The 24,545-nt window shown below is 46.8% G+C and overlaps 1 protein-coding gene across 6 annotated transcripts; it reads left to right on the top strand.

The window, feature by feature from the left end:
* The first annotated feature begins 666 nt into the window (after positions 1-666).
* On the top strand, positions 667-24,456 carry EWSR1 (EWS RNA binding protein 1). 6 transcript variants are annotated; one of them, XM_068911174.1, is made up of 18 exons: positions 667-778; positions 4,097-4,133; positions 4,382-4,433; positions 6,807-6,930; positions 7,413-7,427; positions 12,596-12,782; positions 14,136-14,303; positions 15,083-15,297; positions 15,868-16,048; positions 18,886-18,920; positions 19,445-19,477; positions 20,451-20,569; positions 21,223-21,352; positions 21,792-21,914; positions 22,027-22,204; positions 22,634-22,731; positions 23,410-23,677; positions 24,062-24,456. In XM_068911174.1, the coding sequence occupies exons 1-18, from the start codon at positions 766-768 to the stop codon at positions 24,099-24,101; spliced, it is 2,016 nt and encodes a 671-aa protein (XP_068767275.1). In that variant the 5' UTR covers positions 667-765; the 3' UTR covers positions 24,102-24,456. The 6 variants fall into 6 exon arrangements, with proteins under 6 accessions (XP_068767275.1, XP_068767274.1, XP_068767277.1 ...); XM_068911173.1 differs by having other exon boundaries at positions 18,883-18,920; XM_068911176.1 differs by lacking the exon at positions 7,413-7,427.
* The last annotated feature ends 89 nt before the right edge of the window (positions 24,457-24,545 follow it).

Below are 24,545 nucleotides of genomic sequence, written 5' to 3'. Positions count from 1 at the left end.
GCCACACTCGTGGGGGAGGCAATGGGTGGGGGTTGCGTGCCCCAGGGGCAGGCGGGGGGGAAGGGGGGTCGGGGGGCCCCACGGGGGGGCATCCTGCCCACGCGTGGCCCCAGGCCTAGCCTGAGCCGGGCCCCCTTCCCCACTGCGTGACGTTGTGCCTGATCTGTGGCCTCAAAGGATGACGTCACGCCGTGCGACAGGTGACCTCACGCGCAATGCCACGCGGCAGCTGCTCCGCCTGTGGCAGCTGCGCCGTGACATCCCCCCGCCACCCCCCAACACCGCGCGTGACGCCGCGCGATGACGCCACGCCGCGGCCTCGCTTGCTGGCGCCCGCTACGTGACGTCAGGCGGTGGTGACGCCTGGCCGCCGCGTGACGTCAGGCGGCGGCGCCGGCAGCGCCGCGGCCCCGCGCTGCGCCCCGCGGCCGAGGCGCCTCTTGCGCGACGCTCCCCAGCCGCGGCGGGCCGAACCACTGCTCCGGCCGGGAGGGGGGGCGCGCGGGGCAGCGCGAGGACAGCGGCGTCCCCAGCGGCGCCCGCCGGCCCGGAGGCCGGTACCGGCTTTCGGCCACACCGAGACAGAGCCCGGATCCCGGCGGCGGGGCAGCTGCCCCTCGCCGCGGCGGCCGCCGGGCCGCTCCCCCCCTCCCCGCGCGGGCGCCTTGGTGCGGCCCGCGGTGGGAGGGGCGGCGCCTGCGCGGCGCGGGGCGGCGGCGGCTGCAGCAGCCGGACGTTGGGAGCGCCGAGGAGGAAGGCGAGAAAATGGCGTCGACGGGTGAGCGGAACCGGGCCGGGCCGCGGGGCCTCCCCCTTCCCCCGCCCCGCCGCGAGCCCGAGCCGCGCCGTTCCCGGGCCGCCGCCGCCTCCGCGCCGGGGCGGCCCCGCCGGGCAGCGGCGCGTGTCCGGGCCCGCCGGCTCCCGCCGCCGCTTCGGTGCCGTTGAGGCGCGTTTGAGCGCTCGGCGCGCCGGGGACACAATGGCGGCGCCGGCGCGGTCCCGCCCGGCGGAGCTGGGGGCCGCCGCGGCCTGAGCCGCGCGCTCGGGCCCGGGGGTCGCGGCGGGCGGGGCGAGCCCGGCCTTGAGTTCAACCCCGCGGCCGAGGCCTGGCCGGGCTCGCCCCGCGCCGCCGGCCCCTTCGGTTCGGTTCGGTTGGCCGCGGCCGGGCCGAGCTTCCCCCCAGCAGCCCGTGGCGCGCAGGGGTCCTCGCTGCTGTCAGTGGTGACTCATCAGAAAGCCGTAACTCTCCGGGGCTTCGCTCTGATGGGAATACTTTGATTTTTTTTTTTTGGTCAGTTTATTTTAAAAAAAAAAAAAAAGCTTATGATAGCGTATTGCTAGAGCTTCCACCCTAGAAAAAGCGCAGTAAGATGCTTTGGCTCACGCCCTTCCAAAAAATCGCTCTCTTTATTGAAGGTTTCCCCCATGCCTTCGTTTTTTTGGGTTTTTTTTTCCCTAAGGGCTATTCAAGGCTGTTTGTTGGTGCCACTGTGATTCCTTTGAAGGAAATCAGTGAAGCGTTGTGGAGGAAAACATAACTTTCACGTGAGGGCCGCAAATGGGTGTAAATAGGTCAGCATTCAGACTTATCAACGGTGGCGGCATCATGTTTAATGTAGAGTTAAAGCCCGATGCAGAAGATTGGATCGTCCCACAGGAGAAAATGTCATATACCAAGGAGTGTAAAGGAGAATGACTAATATCGCTTTGGAGAGCAGGGGAAAAAAGTTACTAAAGAAACATGTGCCGTAGCATTGTCAAAATGGGGTTTAAAAATACAGCTGTCTTTCCGCTTAATAAATGGAAATGTTCATTTGTGGGAGCTACTATTTTAAGGCTGCGCTATTGTGCTCCTGAGCCTCGTGAAATATAAGTATGAGGATTAATTTCCCATTGGAAATAAGGGCTCGGAGATATTTTTAAAAAATTAACCATAATATTTTTTTTGAACGCTTTGCACCAATCTGTGTTCTAGCAAATTGGAAGAGAAGAAGACAAATTGCAAATTAAACTTACTCACCTGGATTTAAATCTAGCTAAGGGAGGAATGGAGTATCTCGGTATGCCTGCGTGAAGGCTGTAAAAGGGGATATGAGTGTGCGAAGGAGGCTTTGACTGGCGACTGTGTGCATAGCTGAAGATCCAAGCCCGGGGTGGTGGTAGGTTGCCGGTGGTCAGTGGGCCAGGGGTGAAGGCTGGGGAGATGGGTGCCCGGCAGTCAGCCCTGCTGGAGGGGATGAAGCTGGAGCTATAGATGTGAACAGCCTGAAGGATGACAGCAGCCCAGAGTGGAGCAGGAAATGGGAATTCAATGAGAGCTAGGGAGGTTTTGACGGATGGGGGAGCGAAGAGGAGGTGAGGTTGGGAAAAGAGGGGGGAGTGAGGACGTTGTACAGCAAGATGCAGGAAAGAATGGAGGAGCGCTGAGAGATAGGAGGAGGCAGTGAGAGATGGAAGAAGCTCAACTGGATGAGGGGGAATTGGTGATGGTATTTAATGCTCCACATTTTGCGGAGCTGGTAGTCACGCGTAGACTGAAAAAAGAGGCAAGGCCCTGAGTTTAGCAAGCTGGACTTTTAAAATCTTAAACCTGACAACATATAAGGAAAGCGGGAGTAGTGCTGAAACAGTCTAACAACGTATGTGGCGCATTTCAGGATTTTGGAAGCCTTTGAGTAGCAGCTGAGCATCTTTTTATTGTGTTTTGACCAGTGTGCAGTGGTTTACATCTGTCAAAAACTACTACCAAAGTTATGGCATCTCCTTTCTTAATACGTTTCCATCAACACATGCCCTAGAGCCTGAGCTCCAGCCTCAATAGAGAGAAGTGAAAGGGAGGAAAAGCCGTATGTTCACGCAGAAGGGTTAGGAAGAAGAGTGGAAAGCTGTATTATGGACGAGTCTGTGGCCTCAAGAAACGGGAACCTTTGGTGCATGAAGGTGTATGACAGCAGAAAACTATTCAAAATGTTTTCTCGTGCTTTGTCAACTTCAGTTGCAAACAGCTGGAGTCATAATGGGATTAAGGCACTCTCTATAATCTGAGGATAACTGATGTCTGTAGAGTCTTCAGCCAGATTCCTTAAATTCATGCGCTTCAGGTTTTTACCAAAGATTAGCTTACCCTAAGTACTATGGCAGCAGAAACACCTAAACCTCTTTCTGTTTGGCTCTGTATAAGAAAAGGTATAATAGCATTTTGTTTCTGTCTGCTTCCAGTTCAGTCAAGTGCAGTGGCCCAAGTGGCAAATTGGAAGTCGGAACTCTTTCCTGATCTCCCTACTCTGCTGATGGGCCTCTTCTGATTCTGGAAGAGTTTGAATTTGTCTGGGAAGGTTTGGGCTAAGCGATGAACTCGTCGCTACCGTTTGCTCTAGACGTTTGGGAGGAAACTGAAATGCTTTGCAATATGAGGGAAAGCGTACATTTAGGAGCTGTAATCATTTCAAATATAGCCTTGTAATTGCCATGCTGGATGCATTTTCCATCCCTTGCAGCTAACTGGTTAAGTGTAGATTTTTTTGCTTGCGTTTTCTGAATTTCAGTTTTCCTCTGAATCAGGCTGTTGCCATAGATCAGGGCTTTGGGGAAGGAATTATTGCCAGCTGCCTGTCTTGAACTTTGATATGGGGAGAGTGTTAGAACTTTCCAGCAATTTGTTTTTGTCCTTGAAAGTTAAATAGAAAGAGAGAAGTATTGTAGTTTCCACGGATCCAAAGAGCTTGCAACCTGGCCTTTTGAAACGGAGAGTTTTGTAAGTGTCAGCCCCAGTGTTTCTTTTGTTCCAAAACAAAACAGTCTACTGCCAGTCGGGTTGGGTGTTATCCAAGGTAGTAGTTAAGTTAAAGTAGGGTCATTTGAGATCAAAGTTGCTGCTGCAAATAGCAGTAACAATGCAGGGAAGAGAGGTTTTGTTGCCTTCAAAAAGACTGCAAAAGTGCATTTACCTTAGGTCTTTTGAAACTATGATTTCCAGTGGTTTATAGCAGTTCTTTCTCCTTTCAAGCTGCCAGAGGAAATTCCAGCTGCTGTGCTCTTGCACTGTTAATTTTGTTAACTATCTTTGTCAACCTTTCTTTTTTGTTTTTCCTTGTAGATTATAGTACCTATAGCCAAGCTGCAGCCCAGCAGGGGTAAGTAGCATTATAGTCTTATCCTCTGTGTTCTAAAATGGTATAATATAAATATGTAATAGTTGTGGTTTAGTCTTAACTCAAATATATGTGCAAGTCCTGTGATTTTCCTTTAAATTTTAGATTTTGTGTTGCCTTGGCATTTCAGAAATCATTTGGATACTTGAAAATTCTCTTATGTGATGCATATATTACAGAAGTCAGGAATATGGGGCTGAATTATAAATGTATTTAAATTCATTTTACAGCTACAGCGCGTATGCACCTCAGCCAGCTCAAGGATATGCACAGACCACCCAGGTAAAACACGGAACAGTTTTGTAATTGCTACGGAATCACGTGTCTTCCAGTAAACTACGTAGGGCTCTGCCAGCCATGAAAAACATTGAACTTCAATGTCAAAATCCATCATTAAGAAGTTGTCTTGTAGCTTCCCACGCGATCTGAACTGCTTTCTTAAAGTGAAAGCAACCTAAAAATCAAGGAGTTTCAGCAATCCCCTTTTTTCTTAGTATCTCCTAGCCTAAGATTGTAACTGAGAGAATCCTAAAAACCTTATGCTTGGTGTACATTGGACACCAACCTGCTGGTGGGTATTTTACTCAGCAGTGTAGGAGAGAAACCTTAAAAAAAAAAAAAAAAAAAAAGGTGGGGGGAAAATGCCATTTGTGAAGTAGCAGCAGTTGGACAAAGTAGGAGGAGAGAATAGATTTTTCATTGAGGTATTATTGCTAAACTATTAATGTTTTCAGTTGACTAGATGGCAAAATGACGATGATCTTTAAGAGATTAAGCAAATGAAGTTTTTTTTTAATCCTTAGGGTCCGAGTTGTTAAAAACACATTTGTATACACATTCCAAGTGTGTCTTTTGAAGGTAAACTTTTCTCCTTAAAAAGTAGTGTTGGTTAATTTTCCCCAGCATCACTGGAGAGCTTCTTTTTCAAGGGGAAGAACCTGCCTTCCAAGAGTACGTCTGCGTTACGGAAACAGAAATGACTGCGTTATGGTATTGCAGCGTTACTGAGCAGCTTTAAAGTGGTTAATGCTAGTAGTGGTGATAGCTTAGCTGTAGTGCTGTGGAGCTGAGCGTGGTCTGACTTCACCGTGCCTGGTCAGACTGCCTATGCCACGCTGCATGCTGCTGGTACCTGAGCTAGCTAGTCTGAAGCAGGTGAGGTTGTGTAAATACATGAGCTTTTGCTCCTGCTGCAGCGTAAGAATGTCCTTTGTAAAATACCACTGTTACAGGAGGAGCATAGGTTCAGTCTTGGTGTTTGGGTCGTCTGAAATGATGACCACAATAACTTCTATTTTGAATAAATATATTGAGACAGAACAATTCCAAGAACTACTTCTGAATGTAGAGGTTACAGCAGAAAAGTAAGTGAAAACTGTCTGGCAACCGTAGAAAAACAGACATTGTCAACATCCTTTTAGTGTGAGACTAACACAGCTCACACTCAGCTGTAGGCAAATAGCCATGGGAGGTTTGCAGCGTTTCCTGCCTCTTGATGTGGTGAACTTTGACAGCTGGGGAGAAATTCGAGTCTGGTCAAAGCTTTTCTGCTCTTGGTTAAGATCTGTGATTTGAGTTCAGTGAGACTGGCTAAGATATAGGCTTAGACCCAAAAAGGGATATAAGTTCCTAGCTCTCACTGAAATCAGTAAATAGCCTTGAGAATCTAGACATTAAGACTTGTCCTCATGCTGCTTCTTAAGCTGTAACTAGAGTTTTTTCTTAAACCAAACTGTTGACCACGTAGATGCATTTGAAGTTGGCTGGTGCCTGAAGTTTGAGCCAGCTGGCCTGTGGCACAGGGCTGAGGGTAGTTAGCTCTTAAGCTGGTGAAACTGCCGCACCAGCAGCTCAGTACTAATCCAGTCACCCTGGGCTGCTGCTCAAACTACTGTGGCTGAAGAGTTGCCTTGCAGCGCTGTCTCTGGGACTGAGCAAGACGAGGTACAGAAGCAGTTCTTTAGTGATTGTCTATACTTGGAAGTGAACTTCAGGTAAGGTGTGAATTGAGAGCTGCTCTCTTGCCGAATGCTTCCCTGCAAAGACACTGAAATAGAAGTAGCCCTAGCTGGAACAGTTTTGGGAATGGTAAACCCTAGCGTGCTTATGCTAATCCTAGCCTCAGGTGTCGAAATAGTCTCCTCTTTCTAAGACTGTTGAAAAGTGGGCATAAAGAATATTCCTAATTGAAAGCTTAGGTAGGTTCCTCTTAGATAACGCTGAAGCAATTTCGTGTTGAAGTGGGGAGTTTATTTTACTTGCTGCAGTTCTGCCCTCATAGCAGAGCCACTGCCGGTGTTGGAGATTACTCAGGGAAGTATCTGATGTTCCTGTGTGCCTAGGTCATTACAAGCCAGATGTTTTCATGTATTGCTTTGCGTAGAGCAGAGGTGTTTTGTGCAAATTTAAGACGCTATCCCTCCAGTCATGGCACTGAAAAAATGCATTTGTAACTTCGTTACAGATCTGAATTGAAATTTGCAGTAGCACCCAAACTTTCACAGTAGCCTTGGCCTGATTCAGATTGCTTTTCAATACTTCAGGTAACACAGATCCCCCAGTCTGTGTACATCACCAGAACAGTGTGTGTATATCTGTGCAATGCATGTAAGTCACTCCTGTTCATGAATTAAATTCATATTGTCTTTGGAGCAGACTTATGGGCAACAGAGTTATGGAACTTACGGGCAGCCCACTGACGTCAGCTACACACAGCCTCAAACGACTGCAACGTATGGGCAGACCGCGTATGCAACTTCTTACGGGCAGCCTCCAACCGGTAAGAGCTGCTACACCTGCCAGACTGTGTTTATATTGGGGAAAGAGTTGAGCTGAAGACTTTAGCTTATCTGTGTTGGGGAACTCTGGCCTAAACTGTACTGGATTACTCTGGGCCGTTTTGATGTGGAAAGGATTTACTCCCTTGAGGGAAGGGCAGTTTAAAAAGATGCTAAGATGTGGGTGGGCTGAGTGCCAGGAGTAAACAAACGTACCCATTTAATTTTTCAGGGAACCTTTGGGGTGCTGGTTTATGCTGTGGAAGTAAGCATGGCTACAGAATGTGCTTGACTTAAAAAGAGTAAAGCAAACACGCTGCACAGCAGCGCTCCTTGGGAATGTGTACTCTGGCTGCTTTTGAATCTGTGCAGGCAACCTTTTTCCTGAACGCTTCAGTTACCTGAAAATCAAACCAGTGAAAGCGACTGTATGCCTGTTCTGATAGTGTACCCTCTACTTTTTATCTTGTGCTTCCCACAATAGAAGGGACCAGTACAGGTTTGACTATCCTGCTCACTCTTGCATGGAAAATGCTGTCTCATCCTGTCTAAACTTGTGATGTTAACCCTTTAGGTGTCATTTGTTCTTAGCACTAAAAACATACAACATCACAATGCGCGCACACACACAGTCGTAGTAGGAATTTGCTAGGACGTAATGCCGTTTGCAAGTTCCACACCTCTAAAGTGAGCATCTTTGAAAAGCTCCTCTGAGTGGCGTTCTCTATGGATAAAGCTTCCTAAGCGATAACGACAGCCATACCAAGAGGTTTCAGGTGAATGCAATCCCATTGTCGTATCATTTCCTAAAGGGTAAACAGCATGATTGGTCATGTCCAGATGTTCTGACCACCACCTTTGCATGTTCCATGTTATGTCTTTGGGTCTTTGGGTTTCTAGTGCAGACGCATACCTCACATGTTCATAAGTGCTGTGTAAACTATTCCAACGTGTGCTCTTTAAACTGGAGTTTTATACGTGAAAATGTCTCAATGTTGAAAAGAAACTAGTGAGACATCATTCAATTCTGATATATTTGGGCTTGACTATTCAGGAGTCTTTAAAAAGAATACACATTTTCCTCCAAGCAATGCTCTGAATGCCATTTTCTGCAGAGACATCCTTTATTATGAAAGACATAAATGTCTACTACAGCAGGAGCTTTCTTAAATATTTCCCAAAGATGTGAATACCAGCACAGACAGTCAGTGTGCCTATGGGGTATCTAGCCACAGAAAGCATTGGAGAATGCTTCACAAGGAAAATGCAGAGGGAAAAAATTACCCTATAGGATATCCAGTTACACAGCACTTTAATATTAAACATCTTTATGGATGAGGGAAGCTTCTGCCTGGTAGGTAGCTCGTGTCCTCCAGAATGAAAACCAAGGAGCCTTTAGCCAGTGTCACCGTGGACTGTCTACAGGTGTTTTTTTTTTTTTTTTCTTTCTCTTTAACAGTATGTAGGCGGAACATATAGACCAGTAGTAGAACAGATTTGTAGACTTCCAAAATTTCTTTCTTAAAAATGTTTGAGTCCTTTAGCCCTTACTGACTCTGGTCCTGCAAGGCTCACAGGAAGTTACAGCGGTTATGTTTTCGCTTGTCCCTCCGGTTCTAGGGTGTACTTGCTGGAGGGATAATAAATTAGGCATCTTGCCTGTACAGCTTCATTTTTAGGCAAAAAGCGTCACTTTTTTTCATCAAAAAAGAAAACTTAGAAGTGGTCAAACAGAAGATCATATCAGGCCTGCAAATATTATTTGCCTCAGACCATGTAGCGTTTGTTTGTGGCAGAACGATTTATGTTATCCTCAAGGCAGAGAGCCAGGTGGTATTTATCCCTCCTGTACCTGCCTCTCCCTGAAGAGTCAGAGCTGTGCAAATGAAACAGTGCTAAAAGCCTGTCTTTCTATCACTCTAGCTCTTCCAAGTACTCATTTTGGCTTTTCAGACTAAACAAAGCCCGTGGTGTTGCCTGGGGCATACATCTCTGCCCAAAGAGACTTAGAATTTTACACTGAATTTCAATTTATTTTTCCTAGGGATTGACTTTTTGTAGCAGAGGAACGTCTGGAATTGCTTAAAAGCAGAGTGCCTTTTTGTCTTAACAGTCCTATTTTTTTGCAAGATGCGGCATTTTTGTCAGGGAAATCCAAATCCTAGGCAGATACACCCTTCCCAGACTCTGCAAGAATGGCAGAGCCGGTTCCTCCGCATCACCTCGTTGCTTCAGATGAGGGCTGTTTTAACCTGCCTGGGACCTCTTTCAGTCTGAAGCGGTCCGCCATCTCAGACTTGCGCTGACTTTCCTCTTGGGCTGCCTTAGGTGAGAGTTAACGCAGAGGTTACAGTTCTTCCCTCCCGTGGCTGTAGGAAAAGATGTCTTGGAGTCATCTTGTTGCTTTGATGTGATGGAGAGGGGGTTTAGGGTCCTGAGCCTGTAGGCTTGTTTGCAACTCCTCAGACAGAAAGTGGATTAGAGGATTAATCAGCGCCATCAAATCTGTGGTCATGGTTTGCTCTTTAATCACTGCAGCGTCTAAGCATGAATTACGAGAGTAAATAAGAGTTACGTCTGTTACGATTATTGGATTTCTAAAAATGTCATTTGGGGGCCAGTACATAATTTCAAATATCCAAGTATGAATCCACTTTAAATAGCTAAGTGGGAATTATTTTCTACAAGTAACCAGCCCCCACTTCTCTTTTTACCTGTGCAGTTTAGGATTTTATATATATATGTTTTGAATTTTTTATATATTCAGAATTTGAAATGAACATAGCTATAGATGTTTAGGCTACTGCAATAATCTGTTATATGGAAACAGAGCAGAGGGAGGGTGGCTTCTTTCTCCTTCCCTGGATTCTCACTGGTAGAAAATCTGCGTGCCAAACAGGTGTCAGCTTTCTTTGGGCACGTAGACCCCGTGGGTAGCTTTGAATACTGCTTGCATCAGAGAGACTCCTCCAGAAACTGCTGCTAGCTGACATGAAGGCTGCTTATTTCAGAATAAATCTCTTTGAATCCAGTATTATTTTTAGTCGAGGTTCTCTGAGGACCAAATTCTGCAAGCTTCCCCTCCGTGTGAAGAATTCGTAGACTTGGATAAAGGTTTTGCTTGCAGGCTCGGATACTTTGAGAGGAAAGTGAGCCAGGTAACTTCTTAAAGCAGGTTATCAAAGTTCTTCTGTTACTTTTTTCTTACAGTATCTGTTCTGCAGTTTCTCTGTATGTCTTACTAAATGGTGGAGGGAGGACAGAGAAGGGATATAATGTTAATGTCCCCCTCAGAAATACAGCTCTTGAGGATTGTCTGTGTATCTAAACTAAGTTGTTGAAATGAGAATTTAGACCAGGGGGATTTTAAATCACTGCCCTTTCTGCTTGTACGGAAACCTCCTGTTAGGCGTGTTTTCGCATGAGAAATGCTCCAGCTAGAGCTGAAGCATTCAAATTCAGGATAGTCTTGTTTCCCCTTTTATTCTGATGACTGTGCAGAGCTAGATCTTAGCAAACCTGCTCACTCATTTGATTTGAGGGGGGAATGTCGCCACTCGCTGTCCCAAAAGGGTCAGACTTGGGAAGACCTCTTTGTGCCTCCTACCTGTGACAAGACTCGCCCAGGGTGAGATTGGGACTCAGGGGCTCTGGTTTCTGTGACTCTTACTTTAGAGCTAACCTTATTGCAAACCGTAGACATTTTTAGTAAGTGTTCAGGCTTCAGCCAGTTAAAATAAAGATTCCCTTAACTTTTGGCATTGCTTAATCTCGGTGGAAATGCCATGGGTGGCTCACGTTAAGCATTTGGGCTGTTTACGTTTGTCTGAGGTTCAAAAAATCAGGCTCGTTTTATCCTCTTCAGCATCGTTTCATTCACCCTTTTCAGTAACTCTCGCAAAAAGGACTTTGCTTTTCAGAGATCCTCTCAGCAAAAAGGAATGACTGAATGACTTTGAGAAGTGATTTGCTGCTGGTCCACGCAGTTATTTCCTGGTGGGAGACGAGTTTACTCTCTTGCTTTAGTGTTTCCAGGCTGGCAGAAGTGTGATGGGGAAGTTAGCCTACTGGCATTCATTGGGAGAGCGGTTTGGTAGGCTAAGTGTAGAAGAAACGAGGCTTGTGGGAGCAGGCAATACCTTTTAGGCCAGCTGATGGCGGTTGAAAAAAAAAAAAACAAAAAAAAAACCAGACAAACTACTGTCCGCTTGGTCCTTCATCAGGACCCTGAGAGTAACTGGAAAACTCAAGAATAACGCTCAGGATAGAAAACAAGCTTGTTTTTCATTAACTTCTGTGCTATGTGGACTTCCTCTTCTCGCTTCTGTTCCTCTTTACTTGCTAGCTCAAGCAGTTAGGAAGGGGCCTGATTTTGTAGCCGGTTACCTGCAAAGCGCAGCAAGTTGGGAAAGTGCTTTGTGAGGGCATGGTTGAAGAAGGGGAAGGAGCTGCGGGTTCATAAGCCTTATTCTGCTGGAAGTACAGTTCTCTTTGCAAATTGGGGAATTGAAATAAAAAGCTACAGCACAATTTGTCTGAAATGCTATATAATTAGAAGGAAGCATACATCGCAAATGTCTTATGTTTAATAAAAATAACAAGTGAAGGAGAAGCTGTTACCTTAATTGATGCAGTTAAGGACACATCAGTAAGACCAGTCAGATGCTCTTTGGCAATCAAAGTTTTGTATTTTTAGTAAGCCAGCTTCTGCTAACAAAATTTTTAATTGGTAAGGTTTTTCATGCAAGTCTTTTGTTTTGTAATTTGAAAACCTGCTTGCAAGGTCCTTAACTGGAGGAGGGGGAAAAAAAACATGTTAATACCTGATTTTCATCTTTATGTCAAGCCAAACGGGTTAGCTAAATTATCTCGTGGCAGCTGTTGGAAAGACTAGTGTAAATGGAGGTCGTTTGGGATCTCAGATATCTCGGACAATTGTTTAGAAACTTATTTATGTGAACTCTAAGCTTTTACCTAAAGCAAGCTGTGAAATTCTAAGTGAGACAGAGGTATATAAAACATCAGGAGCTACCGTGTATTTCTTTTTTGAGCTCTTTTAAGTTAGAGCAAAAGCAACGCGGTTTTCTTTTGTTTCTAGAATTACTGATCCAAAGCAATACTTTATAAATGGCTCCAGAAGACCTGTTAAGTCAGGCTTGTGCCATTTTGCGCTTTCATTTTTCAAAAACGCTGAAAGGATAGGATTGAACTTTTTTCAGTCAATTGCATTTATTTTACCTTAAAGCTGACAGGAGCTTTGTCTCTTCTTCTGGTTTTCAGAAGACTCTGCATGCCTTGGCTTGTCCTGTGTGCACTTTAGTACATTAGCTGTGAGTTTCAGTAGCTGTAAACAAGCAGTCTGTGGATGCTGATTAAAAGGTGGCTTTCCGTAAGATCCTGGAACGTGTTTTTTGGCTCCCCTGGGCTCAGCTGGCGATGACAGCGTTAGGGATGTAGGCTGAGGTTTCCCTTTGCAGGGGTTATCTGAGGAAGACAGAAGGGGTAGCACGGATTAGTGTGTCATTTTGAGGTCACCTGTAGTATTCCTGAAATGGTAAAATTTGTGCTGTTTCTGAGGTCTCGATAAACCATGAACAGAAGTAAAATAGTCTGAAACGTTGGAGGGAGGTTGGCGAGCTAATCTGATGTGGCTGTCGTTTGTTCTAGGTTATACTACCCCGACTGCCCCCCCTGCATATAGTCAGCCCGTGCAGGGGTATGGCACAGCCGCCTACGATACTAACACCGCTACGGTTACCACCACCCAGGCTTCTTATGCAGCACCGTCCGCTTATGGCACCCAGCCAGCCTACCCAGCCTACGGGCAGCAGCCAGCCACATCTGCACCTGCAAGGTAACATCTGTTTTGTGTCTTCCTCCTAAGGCCGTGTTTGCTCTGCTGTTGGAGAGAGCCCTTTGGGTGAGCCCGAGAACACCACTGGGGGAACCGAAGCCCACTGTTTTTGCACGTGCCTTTTCTGTCTGTTGTGTTTGAGCTTTGCTCTTGCTGCATCTGATCCCACCACCGTTTCAAGGCCTGGGGAAGCTGTGTAGGTAGCTCCTGCTTGGGCGTAGTGAGTCAGCCCTGTTATCATGAGATGGGAAGAGCGACTAACCAGCAGAAATGGGCTCTTGACTCGTGATATAAAACAAAAGGTTGACCAGGGTCTGATCTGATCTCTGAGTCATGGGGTTACCTAGGATAACGTTACGTACTGTGATTTGAGTAGATGCATGCGCTGAAGACAATCTGCATTTTAAATTGCTTGCGTCCGGACGCTGTCGATAGCATGTTTAGTGTAATTGTTTGCTCAGTACAGGAAAGTTTTAGAATACATAATGGAACCTTATTTAGTAGCAAGTAAAAGCTGCTTTATTCATTTACCTGATGTTTGCAGTAGCTGTTCTGATTAGGAAAGGTAGAGCTTAACGCAGCTCTGTCCCTATCTTTTAGATAACACTAGAAATATTAATTCTGATGTCATTTAAAATGAGTAATTTTCCAGCCTGTATAACAAAAGTAGTTTAGTTGCTTTTACTTGGCTCTGAGAAACACCATGAGATTATAAACAGGAAGGGACAAATAGGAAAGAAGACGACACGTGAATTATGTGCAAGAACTCTTTTCAGACCTTGAGAGTTTGTACTGAACGTTGCTTTCCATTCACCGGATAACGTATATGGGGCCATATCTCGTTGCACTGGATTTTAAGCCAAACAATGCTGCCTTGAACTAACAAAGTTTCTGGCTGCTTTTGAGCTAATGGTTTACGAGTGTTGTGCAAAACCAGCTAGAGTGGAGCGACAGCGTTGCTGATTGGCTTTCCTGGCCGTTTCACATCCTTGATTCATTCTAGAGCCAAAGTCTAAATCCCTTGCCTTAGGTTTCACAGTGCAGCTGGTAAATAGAAGCTTTAGTGCCCTTTAAGTGCTCTGTTAATGATGATGCCCAGGCCTTTCCTGGTGGCAGGGGAGTGTATAAATTGCCAATCAGCAGATGGCAAAATGTTTAGTATTTCACTAGTGTATATTAGCTGCTGTCAGAATGACTGACACTGATTTGATGCTAGTTTGTAACACTTCCAGAAGAAATAGGGAGCACCTTGCTATAGTGTGTGTGTGTGGCGGGGGGATCTGAGTGCCTTAGTTGCTGCTGCAGAAGGGGGTTTGTACCAGCGTTTCCTCATTGCTGAATATTGCTTTTTAGACCCCAGGATGGCAGCAAACCAGCAGAGACTAGCCAGCCGCAATCAAGTACGACAGGCTACAGCCAGCCCAGCCTAGGGTACGGACAGAGTAACTACAGTTATCCTCAGGTGCCTGCCAGTTACCCTATGCAGCCAGTCACTGCGCCTCCATCCTATCCTCCTACCAGGTAATTCTTTCGGAAAGCTAAGCCTGGTGCAGCTGATATTGGAACTTTTGGCTTAGCTTGGGCAAAACGTTTTTGTTTTTTTTTTTTTAAGGGATTTTATATGAACAAATTTAAAGGAAGGTTTGATGTTCTGAGGGAAGGGAGGTGTGATTCCTGTTGGGATATTTCTTCTCGTAAGGAAGATGAGATTGTGAGGGAATAGATGTCTATGCATGCATATTTGCACTAGCAAGGCAGAAATGACAGATGCTTTAAAGAAATTTCCTGGATACGGAGTGTGAAAGTGACCTTTGCCACCTCCTTACATGTGGTTTTGACAAGGGGCTCGCCTCTTGCCTTCAGATATCCTTAATTACCACTCTTTGGTATGGTGTTGATGCTGACTTCTAGAATGCTTGTTTTGAAATTCTCAGAGCCTGAAGTACGTGAAGTGGAACTGCTTTATTATCCATCAACTGAGACTGTTTCAGTGCTAAGGCAGAAGTGAAGCCTGTTACCTGCACTGCTGCTGATATTCACCCTGGCACTTTTGCCTCTTTCTAGAGTTATACGTGAATTGTGAACGGTCGCATAGACTGCTAAAAGCAAAATCAGTCAGGTCTATTTTTTCTCCTGCTATCAGACTAGCTTCCACAGGCTGACTTCACCTTTTTAAGTGGTTTTCAATAGTACATACGGCTTAAAATTGCATTACTCTCTAGTGAGACACTTCTGCAGTCTAATGCACATGTTTGAGTGAATTGGCTTATCTTTATGTTTTTAATGCTTTTATCTTTCAGCTATTCCTCTACACAGCCAAGCAGTTATGATCAGAGCACTTATTCCCAGCAGAGCACCTATGGGCAACAGAGCACCTATGGACAACAGACTAGCTATGGCCAGCAAAGCAGCTACGCGCAGCAGCCACCGCCGACTAGTTACCCGCCCCAGACTGGATCCTACAGCCAGGCCCCAAGCCAGTATAGCCAGCAGAGCAGCAGTTATGGCCAACAGAGTGAGTGTGCTTCGAGCCGTGTGATTATCAACGAAAGGGTTGGTTTCTGTGGCCCTTGCACGTGAGATGTGCTGCGTGCAGAAAGAGGCTTTGCGTTTGTCTTTTGGGTCTAGGGGGTCTCGGCTTGCGGCTGCATTGAAGGGAGGGTATACTGTAGCTGGTTTAGTCCTTCTCACTGCAAACTGGCTTGCCTGGCTCAGGAGCAAATTGTGACGCTTGCCTCGGGGTAGTGAAGGTGAACGGGTGGTTGAAACGCACAGAAATACAAAATACTGGTATGGCCTGGCGTGGGCAAGACTTGGTTGGTATAAGCAACTGTGTATTGCCAGGTGACAATTCTGGAGAGTTTAGACTGGTAGTGTCTAACTTAAAACTTGGTTCCACAAATGAAAAGTGGTGCTTCTTTCTTTGGACAACGCTATCGCTATAGGAACTGTAGCAGACAGTTGTCTGGGGATACTAATTCTGTTCTGATGCTGAAGGCAGGGAGAAAAGGCTTAATAGGGGACAGGCAGCTTAGACCTGTTCCTGTCTGCAGTTCCCTAATGTATCTGTTACAAATTTCCCCAGGTTCGTTCCGTCAGGACCATCCTAGCAGTATGAATGTATACGGACAGGAATCCGGAGGCTTTTCAGGCCCAGGAGAGAACCGGAACATGAGCGGCCCTGATAACCGGGGCAGGGGAAGAGGGGGATATGATCGCGGAGGCATGAGCAGAGGTGGGCGGGGAGGAGGACGCGGTGGAATGGGGTAAGAGCAAATCTTTTCTCCTTTTACCTAATTCTGTTTTACCCATAGGATTTGAAATGGAAAGAGGGGACTGAAAGGTTGACATTCCCAGCTGTACTTCCATGGAGCACATCTCTAGAGCAGCATTGCTTCTAATCCATGGAAATGTTATCCTAGGGGAAATAAGAGCAGGATCTGTTTTTTTGTTTGTTTGTTTGTTTGTTTTTCCTGCAGCTGGTTGGGCAGGGGGAAATTACGGGTATTGCTAAACCTGGAACTTTCAGCTCCCTTCATGGTCGTGCAGAGGTGAAATCCTCTGCAGGGTTTAACAGTAACTTTTGGATCGAACACACACAAACCTTCCGCCAGGTCCAGGAGTTACTTCCTGTGCCTCACTAATGGGGATCTTGACAGTTCAGGTATGTACAAGGCGGAAGCCTCGTGTCAGCCTCGTGTTACACTGTCAGCCTCTTTACCTTAGAAGTAGCATGCAGAGGTACTGTCGTAAGTGTATGTGTGGGGCAGATTGCTGCTGTTGAAGCCATGGCTTTGAGTGGCCAGAGTACTTAGAGCTTGGTTGGAGCGTGCAGGAAGGCCCCGAGAACACGCAGAGATCTGACTTGACTTCCAGGACTGCTCCCCCTTGGAGCTTTCAGGTGGTCTAAATCAGTTTGGCCATTTTAACTGATGGCAAAATCTGGTTTAGTAAACCTATGTCTTCAGGTCAGCAGTTTGTCTCCCTGTCTGTGGTGTCTGTTTTAATAAAGGTGAGGAAGGTGGACTAATACCAAAGGCTAATAAGAGAAGGAAGGTGTAGCTTTGTGTGTGTTCCATCCCTTCACAATGTAGTTCAGAGCTATGCAGAGTGTCCATAGATGCACACTGGAAATGTGGCGTGGGATGCCGGCCCTTGTATTTGGCAGGGCAGCCAGAATTGCAGCTTCTTGTGGATGGACAACTTACTAAGCTGTTCTACAACCTGGTGGCAACCAGAGTTTGGGCAAGTTACAGTACCATTCTGCATAGCTCTGTCAAAATGAATTCAAGTGGCATGAAATCTTTATCGGAGAAAAGCAACTCTCCAGTACATGGAAATAGAAGAAAAAGATTTATTCATGTTGGAATACATTTGGCTTGAATTGGCACGAGTGGAACAGAATTCCATGGTTCTGTATAAAGATTTCAACCATGATATATTTATCTCTAACGGTTTAAAGTAGATGTAGACACTTGAAATATCTATCATCACATCTTAAAATTTCTAGTCCCTTCAGAGCTTCTCACTGCAAAAGTTTACCATCTATCTCTAATCACACCTGTAATCCGAGATTAAATTACATATGTAGTGATTTCCACTTGACTAGACCATTAAAAAGGGCCCCCTGCTTTATGGGCATAGATTTTTCTGCTGTCCGTAGAAAAGGTGGCCCTTCCATGAACACCAAGGGCAGGTAGGGGAACTCGGCCCTTCTTATCATGCTGTGGTGATGGATTTCAGTGTCTCCAGCAGGTAAGGAGCTCGATGTTATTAACATGCCCTTTTTCATTGACTCAATTATTTTATATTTTCATTGGCTGTTAAACATGGAAACTTTTTAACATGCTTTGTCGCATTTATATGCTACAGGTTACAAAGTGAGAGCCTTGTATACACTTCAATACTTAAAAAGTACCCGTACTCAGTACTCAGCCGGCAGCATAATGAAAAGTGGGACTAGACACGGTGTCCATATGGAGAGGAAAAATATACATAGAATATTTTTAACCAAATGTATTCATTGTATAAATGGAATCCTTCTGTAACTTTGGTAACTGCATACTTGTTTTTTGGTAATAAAAGCAGAGGAGGTATACTACTTTAGAATTGTGTAACATTAAAAAGTGTAAAAGTATGTGTTTAAAAAGAGAGACATTACATATATGGTGTGTACTTTAACAAAAGGAGGCAAAGCTGCATGCAACAGCTTGAAACTGTGTATTGACAACTTTTTTTTCCAGTATTAGAGGTGCAATACTTGCTAGAAAATAGGTGGTGCTCTCCCTCCTCTGCTTGTCTCCTTCAAAACAACTTCTGTCTTTCCAAAAAGAAAAAGAAACATCGAAATCCTTTTCAGGTGGCGTTTTCCTAATCAGCCAGCACTTGAAAGCAGTCATAAACTGAAAGCTTTAGCCGAGGCTTTTGGGGAAAGCTGCGGCTGTGAGTTTGCATTGGCATGTGCCGAAATCTTCCATTCTGGTCTGTGTCCACAAAGCTGCACCCCAGGCCTTCGAGCCCTCGCTGTATTCTGTAAGTTCTCCTTCCACAGAGACTTGTTAAATTCAGTAGTGACCTGAATGTATGGCTTTATACCGAGGTTTTAGTGGAACTGTCATCTGAACTGTGTTGTAGGTATCGCGTATGGTTGTCTCCTGCCTTTTTAACTGTTAATGTTAGGGACCTGCGGGCTCGCTTTGCTCTCCTGCTGCGAGAGGCTGAGGGTGCACCTTTATGGACACACAGAGGGGAGGGAGTTGACCAGTGAACGACACGAGGACTTCTTTTAAATAAAAGCACAATTTGTAACGCTCGAAAACATTTTTTGCCAAGTATTGCACTGATAATACCAATACAAGTAATGAAAGGGTACCAACAGCAAAAGTGGTGTCTAAAACCAGACAAGCGAGGTTGTGTATGTAAAGGAAATTTGAGCGAGCTGCCCTGAAGAAAGGCATAGTGACAAGATGAGAGAGAGAGAGACAGATGCATTGTTTGGAGATGTTTAGCCAGTGCCCTTCTTCCCAGTGAGCCGCAGAGGCTCAGAGCGGTACTGGCTTTGTAAAGGGAAAGGCCTTCATTTCTTCGTTTATCCCCCCAGCAGCGCTGGAGAGCGAGGTGGCTTCAATAAGCCTGGTGGTAAGTTTTTGAGCATTACAATGGATAGTGTTAAAAAAAAAAAAAATTGCAGACAGTTTTTAGAAAAAGTGTAATTTTTATTAGTTTGATAAGTGGTTAAAATGACATGTGCAACAAGACTGTAATGGGTACTGCCGGCGATGCCTAGGGGTATGCGGTTACAGGACACAGGGTAACTTGGAAGAATTGAAACCACTTCTGTAATTTGGGGAAAATAAATGGTTTGGATTTAATAAATTTTTTTTAAAGTAACTTTTTTTTTTTTTTAATAAACTTAAAACTGATTGGCCTGGTAAAACATTAAAAAGCGTAATAATGGTTAATGGTTTTGAAAGGCTGCTAAAAATAGCAAACTGATCACCAAGTAAAAGGTGCATTGCTGACATTTCTGCAATGCAGGTCAATTTGAGTTTAACCAATGCCATCAAATGGTGGTTATAAGTAGATAGCATTGTGTGTGTCAGTTCTTCAGCCTGCAAGACGTGCACTAACACAGCTTTTTATGATTCTCTCCTGACTGGCAGGACACATGGAAGAAGGACCAGACCTTGATTTAGGTAATTGCAAACAACTGCTCAGCCTCTCTCCTGCGACTGTGAGATTAAGACCTTCTGTGCTCCGTCTCTGCTCCAGACAAGGGCTGTTGCCCATAGAGGACATAGCCCTACTACTTGCCCTGCTGGAGAAGGAGCACAAGGATGCTCAGCCATTTATAGTCTCTTTATGGCTCTTTCCTTTATTCTTGTATTCCTGATTCATCAGAACACCTGGGCTGGTGGAAAACTGTCAGTGTTTGTGAGATGTTTACCCCTCTCCATGGGAAAAGGGGGGGCCTTTTTGAGTAGCTGAGTGGTAGCTATTTGGTACAGCAAAAAGCAAACTTCAGGCTGCGTTAGACCGGAGCTTGTCTGGTAGTCTCCTGCCTTGTCCTGCCGCCTCCTGGCCTGTAAGCATATTAGCTCTTTCCTTCCTGTTGTGCAGATGTGTTTGGTAGTTGTGCACCAGTCTGCATCAGTCTTCCGGGATCAGCATATTTCTCTGCTGACAAAAGGGATGGTTAGTGCAGCAAGGAAGGGCTGAATGTCTCTGCAGGAGCACAAAGGATGCAGAGCTTAACACGCATCGTGTCTTTTGCTCAAAGAAGTTTTTCCTTGTGCCTCATCTTAGATATCTCCCGTTACAACCAAGTGGCTTAACCACGTACTTTACATTGCGCTGCGTGGGTATCTACCTGGCTGCTGCACAGGAGCAAACCAAAACAGCCAGTGGGAGACAGGCCAGCTCACGCGTGCTAAAGCCAAGGTCTTTCCAGGGATTTGGCCATAGCGTCCAGTGCAGTTCTCCCTCCCCACATTTAGGAGGCGTTGCAGAATCACTGCTCCAAATGCCTGGATGTTCATGCTACTTTGTAAATGCGCTCATTGAAAGAGAGGCAGCAGCCTGTATAGGGGGTGACCTGATACAAGTACACCGCTATGTTGAATTCCCTTCTTTTCTCTCACTGTAGTGACACTGTGAATTATCTCCTAGGCCCACCTATGGATCCAGATGAGGACTCAGACCACAGTTCAGTTTATGTGCAGGGACTCAATGATAATGTGACCCTGGAGGATCTGGCAGACTTCTTCAAACAGTGTGGTGTTGTGAAGGTGAGAAAGAACGTGTGCATGCAGGTCAGTGCCAGCATGTCTCCAACTGATAGAGGGTGGTGGAAAGGGATTGCCCACCTCCGTCCTACTAGCGTTTTGATCATTTCCCTTTAGCCCTTTTTATCCAGGGTTTGGACAGGTCTGCTGGTGGAGCAGTAAGATTGCCACAGCCTAGAGTTAACCTGTAGTTCAGGCTTTCCGGAAGGACCTTTGCAGGATTTGTCATTCGACTTCCCGGATAGACCTGCAGAAGCACCGACGCTCACATCCTCGAAGTGGAGGCTCAAGTGTGCCCCTGTGGATCTGCTGCTGGCAGGCTAAAGGGATCGGGGTGGCTGGAGAGAGGTGGAGGAGCATGAGAGAAGGGTTTCTTCACTGTTCATTCAGTTCTTGCATAGCCCCTTTCTTACACTGCCATGTGTGTACAGGACAGGCTTGTGTGCCAGGCAATTGTTTTTTGGGCCAGCTCGGTTATCTAGGAAGTGGCTGCTTCAGGTGGTGAGCCAGAAGGCCCTTTCTTCTACCATGGAGTTGCCAGAATGAGGCGAGCTTAGGATGCCTGCTGTCTCAAGTTGAGTAGCGGAACAGAGGAGAGTCGTCACTCAGCTCACGGGGGAGATGTGATTTGAGATGCTCTTTTGATTTCCTGCTAGATGAACAAAAGGACTGGGCAGCCTATGATACACCTCTACATTGACAAAGAAACTGGCAAACCAAAAGGAGATGCCACAGTGTCCTATGATGACCCATCTACTGCCAAAACAGCTGTAGAATGGTTTGATGGTGAGTACGTGGAGTGTGTTCTGTGGTGGAATCACTTTGTTCAAGATTTCCTAGCTAAATTCTTGGCTGATAGAAGTGGGCGTTTCTGTCCTCAGTGTATGTAGGGTAATAGTCGTTTGGAGCTGGCTGTAGATTATCATGCAGGCTTTTGCCTAAAAAGTTTCTGATTTTAACTGGAACACAAGCATGCTGCTTTGGATCATGGTTATCCACAGTAGCTCAGGTTCCTGTCCCCCGTTACTCTCCTGTAACTAGAATTTATTGTAGTCCCGCAGGTGGAATTTTTCCCTTCTGTCTTTGACGCTTGGGTGAAATTCTCTGTGCAATTAATGACTCTGCACTTGAATCCCCTGGAGAAAGATGCGTGTGGTATCTGGGTCCAGTAAATAGTGGAACCTCACAGCACAAAATGAGGCTCTTGTCCTTGTATTCATTCTAGGAAAGGATTTTCAGGGGAGCAAGATCAAAGTTACTCTCACACGGAAGAAGGGCCCGATGAACAGCATGAGAGGCGGGATGCCCCCACGCGAGCAGCGGGGAATGCCTCCCCCGCTCCGCGGAGGTAAGTTGTCCAATTCCCCAGGCCCCAAAAGGGCAAAGACAAAGGTGTAACATCTGCTGAGCTACACCCTGTCTTTCAACCGTTGCTGGAATTAATGAAGTCTTCCTTTCAGGTCCGGGGGGTCCTGGTGGTCCAGGGGGTCCCGGTGGTCCGAGTGGTCCCATGGGCCGAATGGGAGGCAGAGGTGGAGACAGGGGTGGCTTCTCCTCGAGAGGACCACGGGGATCCAGAGGAAACCCCTCCGGTGGGAGCGTCCAGCACCGAGCTGGGGACTGGCAGTGTCCCAATCCGTAAGTACCGGGTTGCTCTCCCTACATGGAAACTCCCATCTCTGCTCGGGCAGATACCCAGCGCTGTCCCATGCTGCCTTTGACTCTTGCAAGTGTTGCAGCAGGTACATGTGAATGCGCTACTTGTGTAGCCGCTCCATTGTGGTGAGAACAGTCATTTTTAGCTCAGACCACAAAGTCACAGGTCCTTTTATCCACGTTGCAGCGTAACCCAGCAGATGTCAGTCTGCAGACAGCCCTGCCACCACACGGCACGCCAAGTAATTCAGGCCAAGGGGTTCACCCCAGGTCCTGCTGACCAGCTTTCGTGTCTCCTGTTCTGTGCCAGGACACTGTGCTCTCCCGTTAATGCCCAAGCAGCACTTCTGAGTGATGTTACTTAACTCGGAATGTGTTTGCAGTCTTTGCTTAACTGGTGGTTTTGTCTAGGGGATGTGGAAACCAGAACTTCGCCTGGAGAACAGAGTGTAATCAGTGCAAGGCTCCTAAACCAGAAGGCTTTCTGCCGCCCCCTTTTCCCCCTCCAGGTATGTGTGTGGCAGTGTTCCCAGCTGTGAAGGGCTTGTGCTGTAGCCACTGATGTTACCAAGATAGCCATAAGGACAGCGAGCCGCCCCAAGCATGGTTTTGGGCTCTCTACGCACAAGTTCAAGGGAGTGGCTGTTTCCAACCCTGGGAGTTACCGGGGAAACATCCCTCTTTGAGCTGCAAGATGAAGACTGGAAGTGCTGTGCTCCGCCCTCTCTCCCCCACGCTTTCCAGCGCTTGTCTTGAACTGCTGAGCCTCTTCCTTGGGGCTGTTTTCAGTGCTCCAGTTCCCCAAAGCAACACTGTCACCTCATTGCTCCCAGGTAATGACCCCTTTGTCAGCACTGTTTCTCCTGCTGTGGAGGAGAAGCTTGGTGAGACTTTGGAGCTGCTGCATGTTGGCTTCAGTCACCTCTGGCTACATCCAGCTCAGCCAGCGGCTTGGTCCGTTTGATTCTGCAGTCCCTGGGCACGACGGCTCTCATGTGCAAGCTGACAATGAGCAGGGTGGATCTCCTGCCTTGCAACCTTATTTGCCTTCAGAGTTTTCCACCAGCTCTTGGGCCACAGATTACCCGTGAAGGGACAGGAGTTTGAAAGGCTGGGGAAGTGTCCAGAGTAGGTAGGCTCTTGTTCTCAGGTTGTTCTTTCCTGTGAATTCTTTTCCTCTCTCCCAGGTGGAGACCGTGGTAGAGGTGGCCCCGGGGGGATGAGAGGCGGAAGAGGAGGTGGCCTCATGGACCGTGGGGGACCTGGTGGCATGTTCAGAGGTGGCCGAGGTGGAGACAGAGGTGGATTCAGAGGAGGCCGGGGTATGGATCGAGGTGGATATGGAGGAGGAGGACGGCGAGGCGGAGGACCTGGGGGCCCACCTGGACCGCTCATGGAACAGATGGGAGGCGGAGGCAGAGGTGGAAGGCGCGGAGGACCAGGAAAAATGGACAAGTATGTACGGGAGTGAGTGGAGAATGGGTTGCAAAAGCTGAGGGCTGCCCTCTGGGCAAACCACCTGGGAAAAGGGGCAAATTGAAGCGTGAATAAGGGCGAAAGGGAGGTTTGGCACCTTAATGGGAGCATCTCGATGGACTGGGAAAACTCTGTTGGACAGGGTGACCCTAAACCCAGCAACATCCACAGAAAGTGCTGCATGGAAGCACTGGTGATGGGGGTGGCTCCCGGGCCTCTCATTTCCGCGGTTGGCCGTGCTAGTTTTAGATCCCTCTTCAATGCAGACGAGGAGCGTGCCTTCCCTCCGACTCCGTGGGGAGAGCCGCTCGGAGAGGGCACGCTCCTTGGGAGCTGCGACTGACCCGGCCTCTCCGCTTGCAGGGGTGAGCACCGCCAGGAGCGCAGAGACCGGCCCTACTAGAGGCAGACCCGCAGAGCTGCATTTACTACCAGATTTATTTTTTAAACCAGAAAATGTTTTAAATTTATAATTCCATATTTATAATGTTGGCCACAACATTATGATTATTCCTTGTCTGTACTTTAGTATTTTTCACCATTTGTGGAGAAACATTAAAACCAAGTTCAATGGTAGTGTGCTGAGTTATTTTTTTCCTTTTAAAAATGGTTGTTTAACTAAAACTAAACCAATGCGAAACCATTGTTGTGAGCATGCTCGTATCATCGTGTGCAAACCCCAGGGCGGCAACTAACTGTAACAATGTTAATGGTTGTGATGTTTTTTTAAAATAAAATTCCAAATGTTTATAAACGTACCACTTCTGGCCTCTCTTGAGAACCTTCTGCCCGGAGCACCAGCCCTGCGCCGGCAGCCGGGCTCTCGCTGCTGGCCTCCTGCAGGGAT

The sequence above is a fragment of the Struthio camelus genome, chromosome 17 (genome assembly GCF_040807025.1).
Source record: "Struthio camelus isolate bStrCam1 chromosome 17, bStrCam1.hap1, whole genome shotgun sequence".
Classification (NCBI taxonomy): domain Eukaryota; kingdom Metazoa; phylum Chordata; class Aves; order Struthioniformes; family Struthionidae; genus Struthio; species Struthio camelus.
This window is presented reverse-complemented; position numbering and strand designations above follow the sequence as displayed.

Coding starts and splice junctions, on each gene's coding strand:
- EWSR1 (XM_068911173.1), top strand. Junction 4,134..4,381: donor CAAGCTGCAGCCCAGCAGGG/GTAAGTAGCATT, acceptor TTCATTTTACAG/CTACAGCGCGTATGCACCTC. Junction 21,353..21,791: donor AGCTGTAGAATGGTTTGATG/GTGAGTACGTGG, acceptor TATTCATTCTAG/GAAAGGATTTTCAGGGGAGC.